General features: G+C 41.9%; 1 protein-coding gene across 2 annotated transcripts in view; it reads right to left on the bottom strand.

Moving 5' to 3' along the window:
• The window catches only part of SIK2 (salt inducible kinase 2), a 348,026-nt gene that overhangs the window by 138,880 nt on the left and 184,437 nt on the right, over positions 1 to 24,709 (bottom strand). For both annotated transcript variants that reach the window (XM_069225002.1, XM_069225001.1), the window contains exon 4: positions 23,246 to 23,407. In XM_069225002.1, coding sequence (XP_069081103.1) covers positions 23,246 to 23,407 — 162 coding nt within the window. The remainder of the gene's footprint in view (positions 1 to 23,245; positions 23,408 to 24,709) is intronic.

Raw genomic sequence — 24,709 nt, 5'->3', positions numbered from 1 at the left:
CGCATCGACCAAGTACAGAAAACATGCAAGGCTCGCTGTTTTCTGTCGGCTCGTGGACTACTTTTTTGTCTATTTTCGTAGTGCGATGTCGCTGGGCAGAAGTCAAGCGCTTTACACAGTTAATTGCACTTTTTCGGGTTACCTACATAAATGCACTTTTGCTGATAGGTGAAAAGTCGGGTTGGGAGTTTACAACGCGATCAGCTCTAACATGAGCAAACGCGAGACCCGTTGCATTGCAAATGCTTGTTATTTACTGTTCCGAGATGGATCAGTAAACAAAAAAACAGTAACACAAGGGGGTGAGGGAAAAACATTGTGGGGGAAGCAACACAGAGGGTGGAATCACAGAGGGCAGGGAACAGAAGGGTGGGCCGAAGCAACACAGAGGTGCGTTGGGAGGCAACAAGAAGCTGACAACTCAGGGAAGCAACACAGATTACAGAGCACCGTGGAGAACAGAGGGGTGAAAGCAAATGAACAAAAGAGAGCAAGACATGGAGTTAACTAACGCACACAAGAAAGTGTCTCAAAGGGCGATGCTGCATAAAAGTGAGAGTGTACAGAAGAGGGGCTGAAAGGACAAAGTTGTGGAAAATTACATTTTTATAATGTTATGAAAAGAAATATGCTGCGAGAAGTGGGAAACCACAGGATGAGGGAAATGTATGCACTCATGGAATGCTTCAAGAAAAAAGGCCTACAAAAGCAGACGTGTAAGGATAGAAGAAGCCATTTGGAGAGATATTAAACAGGCTATGCTTAACCAGCTGGATGGACTAAAAGAAAGCCATCAAGTAGAAGGCAAGAAAAGAACAGTGACAAAACAAAAAGCCAACAGAAAGCAATGGACAGAGTTGCTTTCCAAGTCAGGTATTGAGATGTACCAAATAAGTTTAACAACCAGACAGCAACGTTTTCTGCCAGACTTCAACCTAAAAATGAATCCTTAGGATGTGCAATAAAAGGCAAGTCCATCTCATATAACTATGTTTCTATTAGTAAGTAGATATTCCTAGTGTAAAAGCCCATTCTTAGTGCTCCCAGTTTTGGCAACCAAAATAACTAAAGCAGGAGGAGAACATGAGGGCCTCATTTCGATATTGGCGGACAAGCTACTCCGTCACAATGGTAATCGATATCCCATCTGCCGAAATCAAAATCCCATTATTTCCCATGGGATTTAGATTTCGTCAGACGGGATATCCGTCATCGCTGTGACGGACCACCGAAATCTAAATTCTACTATATCCTATGGGATTTAGATTTCAATGGGCGGGATATCTGTCACCGTTGTGACAGATCAACTTGTCTGTCAATATCTAAATCAAGCCTCAAGTCATTTGTCTAAGATCACGAAAAGGAGTTGAGTATCAACTTCAATGACTATTGTGTGTACAATCTTGCTGTTTAAAGGGTAAACAGGCAGGTATGTATGGAAAGGCTTAAACATCTTCTAAACTGTTGGATATACCCATAATATCTACATATACATAATAGCCAATTAAAGACATTTTGAGTCCTGTAAGATGTACATTGGAATTGTGACAATGTACTGTCTGCGTCTGGTAGCTTAGTGGACTAATGCATCCACTTGAGAAATATGTGTTTGACCTCCTGGCCAGAGGTTCAAATCCAAGTGGGTCCTTGCATCCTTCTAAGGTCAATAAAAGGAGTACTATTGTTTAACAAAACACCTGTTTTTAATGATTTGTATCTTATCATACGTTTATTTACTCAAGTATTTTGTACTTTTGAGGTTGTGACCTAGATTCTTGCTCATGATCTATGTTTGGAATAGTTTAATGGCCTATGGTCCCAATAAACATATTACCCCAGTGGTTCCCAACATTTTGACGTCTGTGTACCCCCACCTTATCAATACAGGGACCAGGGAGCCCCCACTGGGCCATTAATAAAAGCTGGGGACCTAATCTGTTAAAATTATTCAATTTTCTAAGCAGTAGCGGAACCCCTGAGGAGGTTTGGGGACTCCCAGGGGTCCCCGGACCACGGGTTGGGAACCACTGCGTATAAAAAAAAATTTAAATGATTTTCTCAACACCTAGCAGGTCTAAAAACCTATACAACTATTTGTGTAGGTCCTAGACCCTAGTCTTCCCTCATGGAACCTTGTTAACCTGACTAGCATCACATAGTGTCAACAAAACATGTTTCCCCGTTGTCAAACAGTGTACGTCTGACTGTTAGGTGACCTCAGGGTTGTGTACACTGGAAATTAAGGGATAGCTGTATTGAACAGAGAGTCAGTTGCATTATTAATAGTGGCCCAATACTTATGAAGTCTTTGGCAATGCCAAAGGAGAAGCACTATCATGCCAACGTTCCCACATCCCCATCAGCATGACTTTAATTTCTGTATGTCCAATATGTGCTTTTTAACTAGTATGAAATACTAGTACAGCATTGTTTTAACCATGGCCACTTTTACTATGGACAATCTGGCTGTATAATGCATTCCAGTAAATATCTCATACCTCCTTGATAAACTTTTGCCTCAAGTCACCATCCCAGTATTTAGGTCATGGAAATTTCTCCACTGTAGTGAAAAAAACTTTTCATTGATGCAATGTGGATTTCATCTCCTCCTTTGAGAAGTAGACATTTTTCAAACATAGTTAGTGGTCGACAACCTCAGGTCTGAAAGAATAATGCATAACCAAATGATAGATCTAGTAGGATCGAACGGGCTCTTTTTAGAGCCGGCCATCTTCCTATTTCATTATATCAAATTATTTAATTCCTTCCTCCTCAAACAAATCACCCACTGTCATGCACTATTTGATTTTCCACACACTTAAAACACTTTAATCCATCACAGGGGTGAATTCATGGTTGCTTAAAACAGGTACAAAGAGTCACGATATTACTATCTTAGTGTGGCTACCAAGTCTTTGTTTCTTTCAGATATAGATAAACCCGTCAGTAGCTTCTTGCATACAGAATAGTTGTTTTAATAGCAGCCAGTTTGTCCAGTAAAGATACCATCCGTTTATAAAGATTGAAGATGTTACCGAGAGAGTGAGCAGCCTTGCATGGTCTCTTTTGAGAGATATTAACTCTGATATGGGTGTTAGAGTTTTTATATTCACATATCACCCAGTCTCTAAATTTAGCCCGAAAATCAAGGTATCCGACTCATCAAGGAATCTTTGATCAATTCGGCCAAATGCATTATCAGAATCGAGTAATAACAACAGAGCATTTTTTTTTACATTCTTTGGAAATTATCGGTTGTGCGCAGTATTTGTTTTTCCAGTGTTCTCCCCACGACTTCTCTCTGTAATGAAAATGGTTTGGTCAGGTCGATCAGTCACTGAAGGATAGGCCCTCGCTTAGCTGTAAGAAGTCCTGTGAATATTTTTGTGTCCACATTAAAAGGGACTGTTGGCTATGCGATCTACATAATGTGTGCTCTTTGCATTCTGTAGGGACCATAATCAACACTTGAGTCATGGTTGAGTCCACTGCCCCAGTGTCAGCAAAGGAGTGAGAGACTGATTAATAACAAGACTAAAATCATATAAGAGTATTGTACAACAATTGGGTAAATCCATTAGGGCCTGGTTATATGCCAGTTTTAAATCTCACTGTACCAGAAATAATTTCTTCTAATTATATAAGCTGATCTAATTTCTCAGCCTTTTCATGTGTTATATGAAAGACCCGCAGGGGCACAAATTAAGCTTTAACTCACGTAGAGGACCCTTCTTCAGCTCTGTATAGAGAGCACCATAGGCTCCACCCATCTAGGAGTTATATGCCAGAGAACTGTATTTGAGTTGTACCATGGCAGCTTTCCATAGTCTTCGGTTGGGTGTGGCATAGCCTTAAGTGTTGTAGAACGCTACTGGTGGGAAATAGCTTGTTGCCTGTTTGATCTCTTTTTAAATATAATAATATTAAAATCACGTAGTTCGATTATGTTGTACAAAGGGAGAGGGTAAGGATGCAAGTAACAAAATGTCCTTTTCACATGGAGAGATCAATGTTTTAGGGGTTAAGTTTTGCATGGCTGTGCAAGGCTTTTAAAATTCAGTCGGTGAACCCCAGGTACCACACACACACTGTGCATGTGCCCCAGGCTCCACACTCAGTCTAAATGCCCAAAGTCCCTCACACTCTGCCCATGTACCTAAAGCTCCTCACCCTGTATGTCCATATCCACTCTAGGTCATCACTCCCCTGGTATGTGTTCTGGACCCTCCTTACGTTGTACACGTTACTCAAGTTCTTGGCACTGTGTCTGTGGTCAGCAAACTCGTCACTCTGTGTGTGTGCATGTGCCACAAGCTCCTCTCATTCTCAGTCTGTGTGCTGCATGCTTCTCGTGCTTCTGAGACGCATGCATCACACAGACTGTGGGATCTCCAAAAGTATCCCATGCTCACACTGAGTAAGGTCTTCCAGCTCCTCACACTGTGCCAAATGCCTATAAATCCTTAACCTGCCTCTGTACTTGCTGAAGCGCCTCATGTTCTCTGCCTATGGTCTCCTATCTTGACACTGTCTGTACATGTGCCCAAGTCTCCTCATACCATCAGTCCAGGTGCTCGTAACTCCTGGAAGTGTCTCTTATCTGTGCTTCAGACATCTCACACTGACTGTGATCTCCAGACTTCTCACACTTGGTCAGTGTGTCTCACGCGTATCACAGTGGATGTGGGTGTGCCCTAAGCTGCCCATATTGGCTGTCCTTGTCCCCAAATTTCTTCATATGGTCTGGTGCTCCAAACCAACCCCCCCCCCTTAAAAAAAATAAAAAAAACACCCACCCAGTGGCTCTGCACATATACTCATGTAAGGAGGGTAAGGGGGCTATGCAGAGACTCTGAAAAGTATCATCACTGGAGAGAAAGCACAGTGAAATCCACTCAGATCTTCCCTACAGATTCCGAATGCCACTCTTGGCAGGAACTGCAGTACAGACAAAGACCGGAAAGCCCTGAAAAATGAAGTCAGTTGTAGGACTGGTTGTTAAAATCAACTAACTGTTCCACAGCACTGCTGGTCTAATGATATTGAGAGATTTGTAGAGTGCATAAATGCATCTTGGCGCCAGTATTCACTGCACAAAGTTGAAGGAAAAACCTCAGTTAAAAGACAAATTATCATCCGAAAGAACCTCTAGCTGATTGCACATCAAGAAAAGAACGGATTCTCAGGGCTAACTGTTAATTACATTGGGCAGGAGAATAGCCATGTTTTAAGATGCTTCCTGAAGGTAAGAAGATTGGACTGATGTCTAAGATGTCCTGGAAGATTGTTACACAGTTGAGCTGTAGAAAAGATAAAGCTCCTGCCTCCCCATTTGTTTGTTCTAATTTTACCAACAGTAACTGTTCGAGAGTTGGTTGAACGCAACGTTTTTCTGGGACAATACCACAAAAGGCTTTTTTTTTTTAGGTAGGCTAGGCCATCTCCATACAAAGTTTTATGTGCTAGGCATAGGGCCTTAAACCTAACTCTTTTAGTTACAGGAAGCCAGTGAAGTTAATGCAATGCCACTGGCTTAAATTTTGAGATTTTCAATAGCAAGCAGGCTGGTGCATTCTGTAGACTTTGAAGTTTTTTCAGAGAGCACTGGTGAATGTCCACATATAGAGCATTGTAATAGTTTAGTCTTGACAACATTAAAGCGGTGACCACTCATTTTTAAAATTCAAATGTAATGAATGGAAGCATCTTTCTTAGAACCCGCAGCAAGAAAAAGCAAAGGAGGTCAGTTTATTATAGATCTGTACCTTGAAGGACATACTATAATCAAAAAGTAATTCCAGGCTCCTAACTAATGATCCAGGAGAGGGAGGGGCCGAGTTTTTGGGGCCACCGAGATGGGTCCCAAAGCACGCACTGTTTACCAATAAAAAGAATTTCAGTTTTGGCCGAATTCATCATCAGACTATTGCTACTCATGCAGTTTTCAATGACTGCTATGCAGCCACTGAAACGGCGTGCAGTCTCCTCCTCATCATCATTCATAACGGACACCACAATTTGCGTGTTGTCTGCATACGCAACTTGAGTGAAATGAAAGGTGTGAATCAATTTTGCTAGGGGCACCTCATAAATATTAAAATGTGAAGGACTTAATGAAGAGCCCTGAGAGACCTAACACGGCACAGTGAAAGACTGATACAAAATCCCTCAGGGGAATGGTTGCTCTCTGCCTAAGAGAAAGGAGCGAAACAGCTCTAGAGTAGAGCCTCCCACACAAATAGCTGCCAGAACTTTCCATCATACCATGGGACACTAAATTTCTTTTCGCCCGTTTGCCTGTGCTAAAGAACGGAACCAAGATGTCCTGCATAAACTGCTCTGCCCATAATTTAAGGACATGACTTATTTCTTCTGCAGTCCAAACCTCGATTTTTGCTAATTAAGAGCTAAAACGATTTAAATTATTGTTTTTTTTTTTAATTAATGAAAGACCAAGTAGTCTCTAGTGGATGCCTTGAGATCTTCAAGAGGTTACCTATGTAAGTTCAAATGTATTGGCAATTTGATAACAGGCCAAATGAACAGTAGACCAGGAAATTATATAGCAAGAATACTTGTGACTGGTGGTTGATAAAATTGTCAACACTGTTTTTTATATCCTGCAATATCCATGCAAAACTGATGTGTGTATTGATGTGCTCTTCTGAGGTTGCATGAAAATGCCTTTCCTCCCTCACGATCACAAATCATTAGTGGATTGATGGCATTGCTGCTTCAACCCAAATGGATAGAACAACGGGCAGATCTGTCTTCGATTAAGTCCACCAGGTTTTATAAATGCCTAGCGCCTATATACTGCTTTTGACAGCTTCCCTGTCCACACTTGGTACTTCTTGTAGCAATGATGTCTGCTGTTACAAGTGTCAATGCAGCACTGCACATCAAATAAAAGTCATTATAGTTTTATCCTGGGAAACTAGACTTTGGACTATCTGGACTTCTATCTATTCTATGTGGACTCTGTCTCTGTTTTATAAGAAAAATACATATGTAGGCATTGCTACTAAGATTCCACAAAAAAAGCTTAAATCCACGCTCAATAGTGCAGTTGTTGACTATAAAGCTATGAGTCCTACTTCCTACTCCCAGCTTCACACTAACCAAATATAGGAGCATACCCTTTTAAACTACTGATAGCACATTCTCCACTAGCTGAATTAGTCTCGACTTGGCAATGGAAACCTCAGAACCTTTTGTAGACCCGTCCAGGACTACTGAAAGAGCCCAAAACAGATCGTGCACTACAAGAGTGGCAATAACAATCTTAATAATCTATTAATATGTTGCACAACAGACGCTATAAATATTGTAAACTTCAGCCCTGCAAACTAAAACGAAACTAACACTGGCATAATTTTTTCAATCAGGTCTTGTAAACCATTTTAAAGAAAGCCTCTGTAGTATAACTAAAGCTACTGTAAGCGTCATAATGTAAAACCATTATACCGAAACTAAAGCTTATCTACTGAAATTAAAGCAACTGTAAACACTGTAAACTTCAGCTGCTATAGTTCACATCGTAGCCCCTATAATAAAAAGTAAACTATAACTGGCACTTAAAACTACACTGCAGAGCCAATAAATATTATAAAGAAGCACTCTATACAAAAAAAAATTCACTGTTAGCAACCTGAACTAACATTTTGTTACTAAAGCTAAACATAAGTAATTGGAAACATTATACAGTGAATGTGCCATACTGAACCAACATAATTGTTCTAAACTAGCTTTCCTGTATAAAACCTGCTGTAAAAATATATCAAAGTACTTCAAACGTTTGTGGTTTAACTTCAAACTTTTATACTAAAACAAAACTAAACACAGTGTAAAAAGTTGAAATTAATAGTAGGTACACTGAAGCTAATACTAAAAATAAAGCAACTGTGAGCATTTTAAATCAAAACATCTTTATTAAAATTAAACTGGAACAAAATAAATCCATTTTAAATCACTAAATACGTGCCTATCTAAAGCTGCTAAACTAAAAACTACATTTTCTAAACTCAATTCACTACAAAAAAGTAGTAGAAATATTAAATATTTTAAATGGTAGCTTCTGTTTAAGCTAAATTAATATTTTCAGGTACAGTGTAATCTAAAACAGATACACGTGGGCCAGATTATTTCAAGATGTTCGTGCTAGTCATGCAAGATAAAAAGTGCATATAACAAATCTAAACGTGAAGCACAGATATAAGGAGGATAGCCTCAAAATCTGCCATGTCTACAGCCTTGGTGGACCGAAATTTGACTTGACAACTCTGGCCTGAACATAAGATTCCAAACTAAATCCGCTACTTCTATATCCTAACCGAGGATCATAAAATTATGCTTTTTCCTGTCTGCATCTTCACTGATGAAACTGTGTTTATGCTGCCACAAAGTGGCATAAACCCTACACAAATAATCTTTAACATAACTTAGTATACTGAAAGCCATTCCAATCTGTAACAGTGAGGAGTGCCAAAAACGCATTCCTGCTCATTTTCACAGAAGTTAATTCTCGCTTAGCACCCACCTGGCACACAGCGGGTGCACTCTATTTGCAGCCTAAGTATGGAATTAAGAAGATGAGCAATGTAAACTGAAAGGCCAGCATGCTGCCAAGTCAGGGGGTGGCTTGAGAGGGCCTGTCCCTCAGGTGAACCTACGTGATGCCAATCACAGAGCTCAGAGACCTGAGAGAACTTTGCAAGTCAAATCTCGACATCTAAGAAACGGACCAAGAACAACAAAACTGTATAGCCGAAAGCCTTCTCCAGGCCAATGTTACAAAGCTATATCTTCTTACTTAGTAGACAGAAAAAACATGTCAAATTAGCGAGTCATGTTAAGAAGGGGATTACCTCTGCCACTGTGAGTGAATTTACAGAGAAGGTTGTTCCTTGCTGAAATACCTAACATTACTTCCTTAAGTATGTTAGCCTAAACTTCACTCTGTGATTTATAAACTTAGTCGCAGAACAGAGGCACATGGACAAAGAGCTAATCGTTCTTGCAGATTAAAGAGGAGGCTAAAACGTTTGGGGGAAAAAATAAGAGTAAAGTTAGGATTTTCATACTGAAAAATCTCTTCGGCAAGTAACAGGTTTGTGTTCCTGATGGCAAGCCAAAATTGCACTGTGCTGAGGTAAGATGCGATCTGTCTTATATTTGCCCAATTTCACTCGTCCCCTTGTTTCTCCCCGTTTCTCAGGACTTGGGCTACATTGACAATTTCATTTAAACTGAAAGGCAGCTTGTTATTTTGCCAACATCAAAAGGTGTGTAGTATGTCATAGCTCACTCTCGTTGATGTACAGTTGCTGTGGAGTAAAGAAAACTGGACCTAAAAGCAGCAACTACACGAATAACAATTATAATAAAGACAACTACGTATTTGGTACACACCAGTATGTAAAATGGCGATCAGCAACCCAGTAATGTTTCTATAACGCAGATGAACTGTACTCACTGGTGGTCCTAGTAACTGCGTGGAATATAACAACCTGTTTGGTACATCCAGCCATTTTTTAACTACAGCAGCACTTACTCATACAGAAGCGAAACATGCTGAGGCACGTGATGATGGCTTCAGTGCTCTTAGCCGAAAACATTAAGTAAGGTATTCAAGAGTTGTTATTATACAGTGCAAGAGGAGAAAGACAGGGTTTGAAAAAGGTAAAAGCATGCATTATCGATTTTTGTTTGGGGGTAATTTGTAAAGCAGAACATTTACTCGGAGCTTCAGGGTGTCCGAGTTCATTCTACAGGGAGTGCAGAATTATTAGGCAAATGAGTATTTTGACCACATCATCCTCTTTATGCATGTTGTCTTACTCCAAGCTGTATAGGCTCGAAAGCCTACTACCAATTAAGCATATTAGGTGATGTGCATCTCTGTAATGAGAAGGGGTGTGGTCTAATGACATCAACACCCTATATCAGGTGTGCATAATTATTAGGCAACTTCCTTTCCTTTGGCAAAATGGGTCAAAAGAAGGACTTGACAGGCTCCGAAAAGTAAAAAATAGTGAGATATCTTGCAGAGGGATGCAGCACTCTTAAAATTGCAAAGCTTCTGAAGCGTGATCATCGAACAATCAAGCGTTTCATTCAAAATAGTCAACAGGGTCGCAAGAAGCGTGTGGAAAAACCAAGGCGCAAAATAACTGCCCATGAACTGAGAAAAGTCAAGCGTGCAGCTGCCACAATGCCACTTGCCACCAGTTTGGCCATATTTCAGAGCTGCAACATCACTGGAGTGCCCAAAAGCACAAGGTGTGCAATACTCAGAGACATGACCAAGGTAAGAAAGGCTGAAAGACGACCACCACTGAACAAGACACACAAGCTGAAACGTCAAGACTGGGCCAATAAATATCTCAAGACTGATTTTTCTAAGGTTTTATGGACTGATGAAATGAGAGTGAGTCTTGATGGGCCAGATGGATGGGCCCGTGGCTGGATTGGTAAAGGGCAGAGAGCTCCAGTCTGACTCAGACGCCAGTAAGGTGGAGGTGGAGTACTGGTTTGGGCTGGTATCATCAAAGATGAGCTTGTGGGGCCTTTTCGGGTTGAGGATGGACTCAAGCTCAACTCCCAGTCCTACTGCCAGTTCCTGGAAGACACCTTCTTCAAGCAGTGGTACAGGAAGAAGTCTGCATCCTTCAAGAAAAACATGATTTTCATGCAGGACAATGCTCCATCACACGCGTCCAAGTACTCCACAGCGTGGCTGGCAAGAAAGGGTATAAAAGAAGGAAATCTAATGACATGACCTCCTTGTTCACCTGATCTGAACCCCATTGAGAACCTGTGGTCCATCATCAAATGTGAGATTTACAAGGAGGGAAAACAGTACACCTCTCTGAACAGTGTCTGGGAGGCTGTGGTTGCTGCTGCACGCAATGTTGATGGTGAACAGATCAAAACACTGACAGAATCCATGGATGGCAGGCTTTTGAGTGTCCTTGCAAAGAAAGGTGGCTATATTGGTCACTGATTTGTTTTTGTTTTGTTTTTGAATGTCAGAAATGTATATTTGTGAATGTTGAGATGTTATATTGGTTTCACTGGTAATAATAAATAATTGAAATGGGTATATATTTTTTTTTGTTAAGTTGCCTAATAATTATGCACAGTAATAGTCACTTGCACACACAGATATCCCCCTAACATAGCTAAAACTAAAAACAAACTAAAAACTACTTCCAAAAATATTCAGCTTTGATATTAATGAGTTTTTTGGGTTCATTGAGAACATGGTTGTTGTTCAATAATAAAATTAATCCTCAAAAATACAACTTGCCTAATAATTCCGCACTCCCTGTAAAGATCAGTTCTTTCTCAATTGGAAACGATACCCTTATCTATTCACAAATATGAATTATTTGCGCTGGAAAAGAATCCATAATCCTTGGAGTCTCTGGACGCATCTTTGAGAAACTCTGGTTGTACTCACAGAGAAAGACCTGAACATTGGAAAAAATGTCAACACGCCAGCTGTTTGTTCCAAGTGAAAGTCAGTGAGGAAACCTGCCTCTTCCCCTTATAGTAAGAAAACAGAAGGTCCTGATTATCTTACAAATCTTCAGATCTGAAAACCTTTTCAGTCCTCTTTCTTAAGAGCACAAATAACTTTGGTAAATTAATACTCTACAATCCTTGCTCCCTTAGTCCAAAACCAGTTAGGTGTTCGCTTGCTCAAAAGGGTGCTGTCCATTTCATTCTGCAGTAAAATGCAAAAGTTACAGAATAAAGATATAAATCCTCCTCCCGTCCATCCTCTCTTTATAAACCCATTTTGCATCATGCTTTTTGAGTCTGTGGAGAAAGATCTAAAGGGCTAGGGGATCAAATATTGGGTTGCAAAGCAGTCACTGTTTTTGCATAGCTCTGTGGCCCAATAATTATTTTGTGCTGTGATGAATGAGCTAATACTTCGCTGTGAAAAAGGGCATTCAGAAGGATTCACTGAAGTTATGCCACATATATATCAGTGAGGCAGGATTCGCTCTGGAAATCGCAATTGGCTGAAAATGCAGCGAAAGACTGTGGAAAGGGACAGTAGACCTCCGTTGTGATGAAAAATGTGGGTGTTAAATTAGATCAGGCCCAATCCATTAAGGACTAAATCTCTGCTACCTGCGGGGCTTGCTTTGGGACCAGATGGCTTCTGAGGAAAATGTTCCCTTGGTTATTATCCTCTGCAAGTTGGACTCTGGTGCTGGCCCTGGTCATCAGCCACCTTGACTAAGGTAATGCCTTGCTCATGGCCACAAACGATTCCCTACTTGCCAAACTCCAGGTGGTGCAAAACACTGCTGCACACCTGATCTGTAATCTCCCAGCAGACTTCCCATCAGCGCCCACATTGAGCACCTTACACTGGCTTCCAATCAGGAAGTGCATTATTTTTAAGGTCTGCTGCCTCACCACACGGCTCTGATGGGTGGAGCCCCCTCATTCCTAAAGGATAAACTGCAGTACTACTATCCTGCAAGAACGTTTAGATTAAGCGATGAGGTGCTCCTTTCCGTTCCAAGCATTCGTACCTCCAGATATGGAGGAAGAGCTTTTTCCTTCGCTGCACATACAACTTGGAACCTGCTTCGGTATCACCGCTGTTGCTGCTCCAACTTTGCCGAATTAAAAATAAATAAAAAACTCCTGAAGGCCTGGATGTTTTAGGCTACAGCGGTGTTTATGTGCTGGCGAAGTGCAGAGATATACCTTCTGGTATGTTTTGGGCGCTATATCAAGTGGAAATAACATACCATCATAGCATTTTGCAAAATTCCTGATTGCAGCCTCTTATCCTTAAAGGGATCGGGCGGCAATTAAAAAAAGAAATACATTGGTATGATGTGAAGGTATACTGGGGGAGAATGCAGCAATCCTCTTGACCACATCTGCTTCCTCCACAACCCACAGGCAACTTCACCAAGTTGAAACTGTCCCTCCCAGATAGCTCCCACTTTGCGAACAGATACTGCTCCTTTTTAGGAGTCTGTATCCCAGTCATAGTACACAACTGCAAAAGCAGTCACAAACTGCTGATGCATAGGCTTGTGAGTCACAAGGAAAGGGGTGTTCCCATCAAGCAATATGCAGGGAGTTGCAAATGTGGACATTGTGAGTCAGAAACCTATTAGCAAGTGGCAGCATTCTGGTGTTTTGTTAATTTATTGCGTCTGTCAGTGTTGTACTTCCTTAGCAAGTGCAAAACCATATTTTATATTGGGCTCTAACTCGACAGTGGCATCTCACATGATAGCTTAGAATTCCGAGTGCCAGGCTTTAGCCCCATTGTGGCACACAGTCAGCCTTTGCGAATGCCAAAATGAACAATTCTACTTCCCGAAGGGGTCGACTGATAGACCTATCTCATCCATGGTTCACTGAACAATCTGTTGATAAAAAAAAACCGAGACAGTCAACATACATTAGAGAAATTAAGGCAGCAAGCCTTAGTGTGCCGCCTAATGCTGGAGCCAAATTATCTCAAAAGGGATATAAAAAGCATTTTATCAGTGCATTGGAGCACTCCAGGATACAAAATTATATTTTGCCTTAGGCACTCTAAATCCTTACACTTTACTGGCCAGAGCAAGCTGGTCCAGCCATACAAGGAAAAGTCTGCTTCTTCTTCATATACTCAGTGATAACTCTGATTGGCAAAGTGGTTCCCAATTCCCCTGAACAATAGGACTGCCATGCATTGAATTTAAGATTTCTGATCTGCAGTATTTAGTAGAATACTCTACTTCAAACATTATGCTCTTCTACCAAATCCTCTGTTAGAAGCATGCTGATAAATGTAACTTTAGTTTCATGTCAACAGATGCATGTCTGTCTTGGTACAATATTAAAAACATCTGTTAAAGATCAATTCTGTAACTATTGGAGTTTTTTTTTTTTTTTTTTTAAATATGACAATAAACAGATCTAGTCGTAAAAAAGGCATTGATCACATTCAGTACCCATGGAGCTCCTGCTGCTGACAGTATTAAGGGAGGGAGCGTCTGTCTCCCTAGACTCTGTCCTCCTTCAGGTTTTCAAATTTGGTCATAGCCTCAATTTTGCCAATCAAAAATGTTATGTGCTTGTTGACATTGCTTTTTTGCCAACTTAAGAAACCGCTGTAAATGATAACATACAACTAGCCTGCGAGCTACGGTAGAAGGGAGCCGGATAGAAGTCTCTTGTTGCCAGAAACACAAAGCAGTGTACCACAGATGACATGATCAGTGTCCTCACTTGTGATCCGTTCCCTGGACTATGTTCCGCCATTAGGTGGCATTATGGCGAACCACCACTCATAGGCCTTTTACTTTTCACAATCATTTGTAATACTTTATTTTTTAGAAGCAACATTCCAGCAAAGAGATGTCACCTGCAAGATCTGCAAGGCAGATTATCATCTGAAGGTGATAGGATAGACTTCTGTTGCACTAGTTTGTTTCTGGTAGAGCTTATAGATCGGGACATCAAATGATCATAAGAACTTTGGAAACTATCCTTTCTCTTTTATTACTTTATCTGGTACCAGCAATTTACTGCCCTCTGTGCCCCAAGAACATGAATCGAGTTACCCTTCAAATACTCCAAGGCACCCTCTCCAAAAGAACTTCAGTGTCTTTGACGATCCATCTCATCTAGTGACTCCAGTGCTTAATTTGAGCCTGTGGTTGCTGGTGGTGGTCACCGGTACTTATTTATGGTCACCAGCACTTATTTCTCCACATCAGACATTTCCTGATGCCAATAGAGGGAAAAACCAACAAAAACGAAAAGATGAAGGAAAAGGAAAACAGAAAATCTGTCACCAAAAGAGAGAAAGCAGACACTTGAAAGAGTGAGATAATGGGACATAGGAGTCTCTGGCAGGGAATTAAAGAGGCCTGGGGTGAATTTCGGGACTGAGCACCCTTGCATTTCGCGCTCTGACATTTTATAGCACCTGCTGCAGATGTCTCAGCAGTTTTTTGGGCACCGGCGCTTATTTTTTTTACAAAATAAAGCACCAAGTGACCACCATCTTCAGGCTTTGATAGGCATCCTATTCTACGCGAGATGCTTGCCTGTATGCCAGATGTCCCTCTTCTCACTGATGCCCAGCACACTTCATCTCTACATGAGGAATGATGTGCCCTTTGGGACTAGAGACGCTTAGACTGTGGGACAGGTCCATTCCAGATTTTCAGAATATCCAATATCCAAGTAATATAAATTTACATACAATAAATCTGAATTTAAATTGTTTACATGTGTAGTGATGTTCCTGAAAATCGCCCATGGTTCAGGCCCTCGGGAAGCAGGACTGAACACATCCAGCTTCGACAGGGACCTAGAGAACTCAATGGCACTAAACTGTAGTGGTCTGCAGAAAAACAAAGTGAAAACAATATATTTTTGGTCCACCTCTTCCCTTACTGAGGAAATCGGTGCCAATAGTGTCAATGTATTTCCTCAATCCTTGGCTCAAGGACGTGAGCACAATTCAGCTCCCCACAGATGAGCACACCAACGCAGTAGAACAAACCAAGAACATAATAGTCTAGAGGCAGATCTTTGCAAATTCTACGTGCAGCCTCCGAATCCTTTTGAACGCCACTTTTCTATTTTTCTGATGCTAAGTGCGAGGGATGGAGATAATTGTGGAGGGGTGAACGGCAAGGTAAGCGAGCTGCAGAGAGCACTAATTATCAAAGCTGACCCACTTCGCGGGCAGAATACTGATCAGCCGCCTCTGACGTCAATGCGTGGCATGCCGGCCGCCAGCCTGGGGGAACCAGGGGCAGCGTCCGCTTCAAAATAGCAGTCGCTACCACCTGATTACACTCTGATCCCTAACGGATCTCTGGGGACAGTGAGCACACACAGAAAAAAAACTCGAGGGTTCTGTTCTGCGAAGATTTTTAACCTATTCAACTATGCTTACGGCAACAAGGTGCCTGGATAATATGAGATACACAACAGGTACAAGAAACGTGGCAACTCATGCAAAGAGATCCAATGCCTTCGGAGGGAGTTCACGCCATGTAACATCGCAAAAAAAAAAAAAACCCTACTTTTTTTTTTTTTAAACCGTAGTATACCACCTCACTTCGCTGTGTCTCACACGTAGCATAAATTAAAAGTAATGCAGCGGGTTCTATCGTTTGCTTTTGCACCCTTACCGGAGGAACAATGCTTTTTTTTTGTTGCCACATTAATGTTGAGTTTCTTAAAATGCTAAACTTGTAAGATAGGAACGAGGCAGGCAAGACTCAGAACGTAAGGTTATATGTGGAAAATGAGCCTGAAACAAATTGTGCAGTGAAACTGAACTTTTGGACTTTTCAAAGGTGGACAACTTGCATTGAGCAAGCAGGGGCGGCACCTCTGCTAAGGCGGCGGCACGTTCTCCCCCTCCCCTCCCACTGGATTTCCCCAAAAGGAAAAATAAAATGATAATAGCGTACACTATGGTATTATCATTTTATTTTTCCTTGTAGTAAGGGCAGGGCAGGATGGGCGGGGCTGGGTTGGAGGGAGGGGGCCAGAGGAGGGCTATGTGTACACAAAGTGCGCAGGTCTCTTTGGCGGGTCGTGTTGTCTGGAAGCCTGTGCAGCCGGAAGGAGGAAGAGGATGGAGGGGAGACAAATGTGCCTCCCCTTGAAGGTAAATGTTTTTTGTTTTTTTAACACCATCCCCCAACTCCCGCCGCATCCTGTCCCGCCCCGCCGCCACAGCAAGCGAGGCATCTACCTTCATTTCTGCCTGGTAAAGAAGCTGTGTCCCCAACGTCCAAAGGACTTTGGAATTGAGATAATAGACTCGGATGAAGAGCTGAATTAAACTTTGATGAAAACTCAGGTGAATTGCCTGAATGCTCTGAGGATGAGAGCCCGGGGTTTGACTGACTTTTCTGATAATATAATTTTCAAGGTTTCTAAGATGTGCTGTTGACTGCAAAAGGCAGAAAGTGCTGGACAGAAGTGGACATGTGAATAACTTATTCATAAGTTTTATATTTGGCAGCTCTCTGGCTTTTTGGTTTAAATAAGCTGTAGATGTTTTGTCAGTTTTTCGGGTTAGCTGAAGTTGTGCATAGTAATTTGTGGGTGTCTAAGAAGGTGTAGTACTGAGATAGAATGGGGGAGGTGACCAAAAAGTGAAATGATAAGTAGAGACCAGGTTATTTGCAGGTCTAGTTGTGCTGGCAGGACAGCCCATCCCCACTCATGATGTAGTACTCCAGACAACATAATAAGGACAATGGGAATACAAAACTCAATAATTTGGCTAAATAAATTTGCAACTTTTGACCAAAGTCCATGAAATTTTTAACAGTCTCTTGAAACCATGGCAAGGATTTTATAGCAAAGAAAGTACTGCAAGCTTTGTCTACAGACAACTTCCAGTTGAGCATTTAAGAAATATTGTGGACAACACCAATGCTCACAGTGAGCTCCGGATCAGTCATTTCTTATCACTGGTTGCTTTTCTTTTTAATCTCATTTGCTTCCTTCTTATTCAATGGCTTTCCTTCCTCTTTCTGTGTTAGTCCTTCACCATAAGCATAGTTTTTTTTTAACATCCTTCCAATTGGATGACTGGGATCCTTAAAGTGCTTACATTCAAGAAATGACTTTATTCGCACCCAATAAGAGTGGTCTCTATTACCCTTCTAGCGCTATCCATGTTTCTCTCCACCTGCCCAAATGGTGCTTCCATGGCCCCTACTCATATTTTTTCTAATTTGTATGCTTTTTTCACCTCAATCCATCCCACAGCTCCTCTGTTGCTTCCCTGCCTTTTGTTGCTCTTTTTTTCCAACATATTGTTCAACGTCAGACGCCTGCAAGCTGCTACTGGCTGCTCTTTTACTTAAAAAGTGCTTGTTTTGCACACTTTTTATGTTTTTCAATTTCACCACTTTAAGAGGGGCATCTTGTGCCTTAAAACAGAAAGCTGAAAGCATTTTTAAAACAAACCCGCAAGATGGCCGCCACAACACCATAAGTGGGAAAGGGTGGTGATGCTTAAACGCTTATATGTAACTTGTATATGTAATTGGGATTTTTGTGCTCGTTTTTGTTGATTCAGTTCTGCATTGCCCGCACCCTTTTTTGCTGGTACTGCACAACATCGACAACAAGCACTGCCAAAGCCAAATGGGCATCAAACAAAAAAAAAGCAAGACCTGTTAGCTGTGCCAGTACTTTTTTTTTTAAGTCATAATTTGATTACCTTTTTTTATTTAGTATGGGCTCTTTTGGAACACAAACAGACAACTAAAAAAAAAAACACATTGAAGTATAGAAATGCAATGTTTTGGGAGCTTTAAGGTGCTTATATGGTCTGTGGATCTCTCAGAAATGATATAAAACGCACAAACATATTCATATCCACTACCTCACACACACGTTATCTGACATACATCAACTATCTCATCATCATCATACACACACACACATAAAAACACAAATTTCTTTCTCTCCCTTTCCTCTAAAAAGACAGAAGTGTTGAGAAGAGTGTAAAGGAACCCCAAAGTCAGCAGGTGAAACTTGGTCTTCTACGTCTAGACAAGAAGACTCAGCTCCTGCCTGTAACTTTTCTCTGTCTAATACCGAGCCCAGAGCGCTTTTGAAAAAGCCTTTGTTGGGGAATGACCTGGAATTGCCTAGGAGGCAGAGTGGCTGCTTCCCTTCAGAGCTGAAAACATTTGGGAAACGAAGATCTAAAAAAAGGATATGCTGTTTGAGGCCTGGGAAAAGGGGATTGATAATTCAGGGAGCAGTGTATTAACAGGGCCAAACTGATAGGAACATTAAAATATAATGCATTTATGAAATGGATCCAGTTGACGCCTACGTTGCAATTTATTTGCCACTCTCTCAGAACCAGGCATTTAATGGTGTTCAAAATCTTACTGAAAGCAATTTTCTCCAAAGCAATAAAACAGACAACCATATACACTAAAGGTGACCCAGCCAAGAAAGTGTGTATCAATGTCAGAAAAAGACATGGCCACACACCAGACATGACGGCGGGATCAATACCAGGTTTTATGATATAAACAATACACAATTTTCCATACAATGAATCTAAATGGGAAACCTTTATTTAGAGAGTGGGTACCCTGAAACCTGTCATGTTGCTGGCCTGATGGACCAACAGCGAAAATGCCTCAGGTTGAAGCATGCACATACGACCATGTTACACCTTTCACACAAGTCATTTGTAAACACCTATTTTATAACATGGAGTGATCAAGCATGCTCAGATTTACACTGACATGAAATAACTGTTTTGTTTGCGTTTGTATGATTTTGGAGAAGTTGTCATGTCTCAATTACAAAGGGTAGACCAAGTGTGTCCAGGCAGTGTAGGTTCAGGTAGGCCAGAGCCATGAAAGATTTGTGGGCTAAACTTTGCCTGTGCATATAAATTTACCTTTTGTGACCATCCTGAATATATTGGCAGGATCCGTTCATTTTGTATCTACAGTACATACCCATGTAATCAGACTTCTCTTTGAGGAAAAACTGGTGGTTTGAGAACCTCCAAGTAATTACCATGTAATAAGTGCAAAAGGTGCTGCTTTCCTATATTTGTAGCCAGGGTTTAAGGAAACCACCAGATACCCGTGGACCGCATTTTTTCACTTCAACAAGACTGAAGTTAATAAATACACCCGCCACTGTCGTGGAGTGTTCCTAAAAGTCAGCTATGAACTGTTGAACAACTGTGGCTGAAAAAGAAGGAAAAGAGGTTGCTGTCACAGTCGTTGTCTGAAGCTTTGGCCTTTCAAGGGCAGGTAGAATTTATTTTTTATTTTTTTAAATTTATACACATAGATCACGTTTTTCTGGCTCTTTCAAGCTAAAAGGCTTTTTTTTGGTTTTTAGCATTTCAAGGGTTCAAATTTTGGGTTAACAACCATTACAACTGTGTTGCCCCATGTCCCATAAAACAACCAAGCTCCCACTCTATTTATTAATTGTACGACAGCAGAAAAGGTACCATTTTGGAAGATCTGTTGCAGTAGTATGTTCCATTAAAGAGCATAAATGTACCTTAGCTTTGGGACCGCACCATAAGAGGGAAAACTGAAACGGGAGCGGCACAACAGGGGGCACATCCAACGACTCCAGGCTCTCACATCTTAACAGTGGGGCTGGCTACCATTTCTGGCAGGTGAGTCAGATACTGCAGGCCTTTTACGGAAGTCAATTAAAGGCAAACGGGGGTAATACTGCTCCCCTGCCCTGCCCTTTGGTAGCCTCAGCCCCACCTTTTCTAACCTTGGTTTCGGTGGTCACGAAGGAAACTGCACAAACACAAATGACGCAAGTCTCGAACTGATTTAATTTATTTTTTACTGCTGCACCTAAAATCTTAGTAGCTAGCAGGGGCTTTTCTTGGGCTTCGGGTAGTGTATTGCAACATTTATATATTTGGGTGCCAAAGCGCTTGCCTACATGCATATCACGTATTTTCTGAGGATGGAACAGGGTGTTGTCATTGTTCTGATCGTATGTAGGAAGTGGTTCCAAGTTGTATGAAGACCGCCGAGGTGTGATTATCGTGTTATGGTATGCAGCACTTAGCAGTGTGATGGATGAAGTGGGTGGTTAGAAGTGCCTTTCCCATGCTGTCATCGTGAGAGAAAAGTGCATGATGTACTACTTTTATTGTAATTGCAATAACATTCATGGGCTCTTTCTGGTTGGAAGGAGAGGTTCAAGGAAACCCACACAAGATCCTAAATATTTAAAGTCACAAGATTCCTAAAATTATGGGATGGAAACACAAGGTAGGATTGGCTGTTTACTTGCTCGACTAGCACGTAATCATTTTTTTACCCTTCAGGGAGATACGTATTTTGCCTAGTATGAACTTCTCTATCAGTAAGTAATAAGCACCTGCAATTAATCTCTCACTAAATCTTGCCAGCGAAGATCTCCCCCTGTGCACCTGTGAAAGAACAATCCTTCCATAAGTTCAAAACGTGTCTTTTGCATTATGGTTGCCCACCTTTGTCTTTTATGCTTGTCAATAACATTTTTTCAATACAACGTTAAAATCGTGAGAAAAAAATGGCCTGCAGAACTGTGAGCACCATAAAATGTGATGGGTGATGTGCTTGATTTAATCTCATTCGTGGAGAGACTTTAGGACGCATTTCATTCAAACGTTCATTTCCCCTTCTTCTATTTTAGATTACCCCCTCAGTCTCTGAAGACGCTAGACCTGTACAGAGGAATGGTCTCATCCTTAAGCTTGGGCACCACTTTGACGCCTCTCTCGCTTGTCCAAAAAGTGGATCAAACTTCAGAATGTGTAACTATTCCTCGCACCAGCACAAACAACCCCGGGCAAGACACTCCCAGGAGTGGCAGCCTTTAAGGGCGAAAGGCACACGATCAGGGCCCTCGTGGCAATGCCGCCTGATCATCGGACGCACCAAATGTTCAACGCACTCTTGTTTACAGCAAAGAACATACGGTTATGCTGAATCCGCCCTGACGTTTTATGTGTTTTTCAAACATCACACGCTTTGTTTCAGAACACAAGACAAGCATGGCAGCAGTATCTTTAGCGTAAACAGAAGAAAAATCTGATCACTCCCGTATTCCCAGAGGAATATCGGCGCCCCCGGGGCATTATCGCGTGATAATGCCTCATTAATTGCAACATCGGATTCCTATGTGTTACTCGGTAGTCTAGACCATAAAACACAAATGTATATTTTTTGCATATTGTATTAAAATCTTAAGCATAGTAAGAAAATCATACAGCCCAACATAACGAAACAAATGTTAACGTCCTTTGGCATATGCATGTATGCTTGCACATCAAGAGCGACACAGCCCCATGACAGAGCTAGCCAGTTACTATTCAATATAATCCATCACCAAACAGTCGTCAACTTGGTTTAATGTCTTCGCCCAATATCCAATACCAGGTGTTAAACGCGCTCTAACTATTGGCTAGGCCTATGACTCCAGTTTGGGGACTTTAACAACCATTGTAGCCATCGCCAGCGGGCTACACTCCATATTTCTGGCATCTCAGGTGTCACGGAACCTATGCCCTCTCCAGGACGGCAGACAGAGGTAAAAGCAAGCATTAGACGCTGCGGCCCTCCATTAAAGATGAAATAGTACTGGAATATTCAAGCCATTGAGGGCAGAATGCCTGAATTACAACGAGACGCCGAACAGAAGGGCTGGCACATTGAGCATTACACAAAGCAACCATTGCAAGCCCTCTACCTGCTAACATTACAGCGAGCTTTATTAGGAATTATTGCTCACTGTGTAAAAAACTGTTAATTGCCCACTCTACCTTTCTAAAGCTAAGCCAAAGGCGAACGAACAGTGATGGGACATGGTGATTAACGCCTGAGTGAATGCGGGCAATTGTCAGTAACCCAGCTCAGGCAACCAGCTCTTGTGTAACCTAGCTCTTAACCGTGCCAAGGGTGGCCACCTTTTCTCGAGAAATATACCAGCCATTTTAAGATTTAACAAAGGCCCGTAACGGATTCTTAAGTAGAATTGTATATGAAATTGTTTGTATTCATTTTTAACATGTCATTGATGTCTTAGTTTACCTTATCAGTCAGCCAGTGGCATAACATTAGAACGGGGGTGAAAGAGGGGGGGGGGGGGGGGGGCTGAGCTCCGAAGGGCCACCTACTGTGGTGTAAAAAAGGTAACAAGGGCCCTCACAACCCTGCAGTACCAGGGGGCCCTGAGCTCCAGCAGACACCTGACTGGGTCCAAAGGGGAGGGCTCCCCTCAAGTTGTGTTACCCCATTGGCCCCCTCTGCACAGTACCCTGGGCTGACCGCTCCGGGGCCTCCCTCCACGTACTTTGCAGAGGGGTGGGGGGCTCCAAGTTTCCCTACACTACTGCAGTCAGCAGTCATTATGGCAGCAGTAGAACGCATTTTAAAGCGTTTTCTTTCATCAATGACTGTTTAAGGTGTGGACTGATAAGGGGAAAAATACTGGCTTTAGGTGATTGTTCTATTTTTGTAACGGCACGGATATTACAATACCTGTCACGGTGGGGGTATAAAAAGGCCAGGTGGCAGCCCTACCCCAGCCTGGCATTTACACTCAACTTTCAAAACCGGACACCGGTCGGTAATTCGCTTATTCTAAGCAGTGGACTGGATGAGCCAATCTCGTCATCTCATACAGTTTGTTACTATAACACCGCCGGAGATGGACCGGGTACCTGCTATTTTGATGTTCATGTGGTTATCGAGCAGCAGGTTTTCGGCCTTCAGGTCTCGGTGCACGATCTTCCGGCTGTGACAGTACTCCACCGCCGACAGGATCTGCCAGAACTTCCGCCTGGCCTCCGGCTCGCTCAGCCGCCCGTGGTTCGCCAGGTAGTCTGCGGGCGAGAAGAGTTTAAAAACACTTAGTTACACGATAATACTGCAGCCTTGGTGTAATTTAACAGAACGCACTGCACAAACGAGGTCATCTAGGCGCTTGGTACAACGAAGGGCACAGCTTATATGAATAGCTCAGTTCTGCAGACTGGAGTTTGTGCTTTGGGCCCATTAGCCGAGGGATCTCCAGAGCAATAATAAACATACAAATAGCTCCAATACACTTATTCCTAACTACAATGTTCACATAATCCTAATTATTTACCATGTTACAATAATTGGTTTCTCTTAAAACCGATAACGGGAGCAAAAAAAGAAAAGGACTATAGTTGTGTCGCTGAATGTGCCATTCTTAGCAAACACGAAAATCGCGCTCTTTTAGATGGCTTAAATCCTTGCGCATCTATAAACAATGATGTATTCTTATGGCGCTTATTGCCAAAGTATCCAACTTCAAAGTACTGTCAAAACATAGGAAGTTATATTATGAATTGAATAAGAATCATCGAATCCACCTCGGATTGATAAATGGCTATGTTGGCCCCGCCGAGATTCAAGATTGTGACGTTTATGCAAGACCTCAAATGAAGGACGCTTTATCCGATAAGATGATTATCTACTTTCAGGTACATGAAATTAAAGGGGCCATTTAGTGGGGAGAAAAAAAAAAAAAGCCCTCTTTCCCAGTTCTTCATCTATAACAATCAACAACAATATGTATTCCGTAATGTTCCTTTTTTTGATGATGTAAACTTGGAATGTGTAATCTAGTGAGACATCATTCACGATACGGCCTCTTTAACAGCCTAAACACTATACATGAAACAGGTCAATATTAGAAATGTTTCAACGTGCCATGTCAAACACAATGTTATTCTAGGCACACCAGAACTCAAACACGCAGCCGCGACAGAGAGCCACTGAGTTGTAACAATCTCCAGCTGCCTGCTCACCTGATAGGTAGAGAAACTGGCTGGCTCAGGCCATACAACCTGTCACACCAGTGCCTGGCCTGCTGAGCTTGCTGCAAAGCGGCATCAAAGAGAGAAACTGGGGACCCCCAGATCTGTTTGAACGTATCACATCACATGCCCGTTCTAGGTCCCGGAGGGCCGTATCCACACCAGGTTTTACGAGGTTACTCAGTTACACAGCCAGGGAGTACCCCGACAATGTGGCACAGATTTAAGCCCTTTGTTGGACATGCTTGATCTAATAAGACTGGGATACTTTCAGCACAAGTCCAGTAAAGACTGGCTCGCGCCAGGGCATTCTGAATGCCCACTGACTAATTGCATTAG

Source organism: Pleurodeles waltl, chromosome 3_1 (assembly GCF_031143425.1).
Source record: "Pleurodeles waltl isolate 20211129_DDA chromosome 3_1, aPleWal1.hap1.20221129, whole genome shotgun sequence".
In the NCBI taxonomy this organism is placed as follows: Eukaryota; Metazoa; Chordata; class Amphibia; order Caudata; family Salamandridae; genus Pleurodeles; species Pleurodeles waltl.
This window is presented reverse-complemented; position numbering and strand designations above follow the sequence as displayed.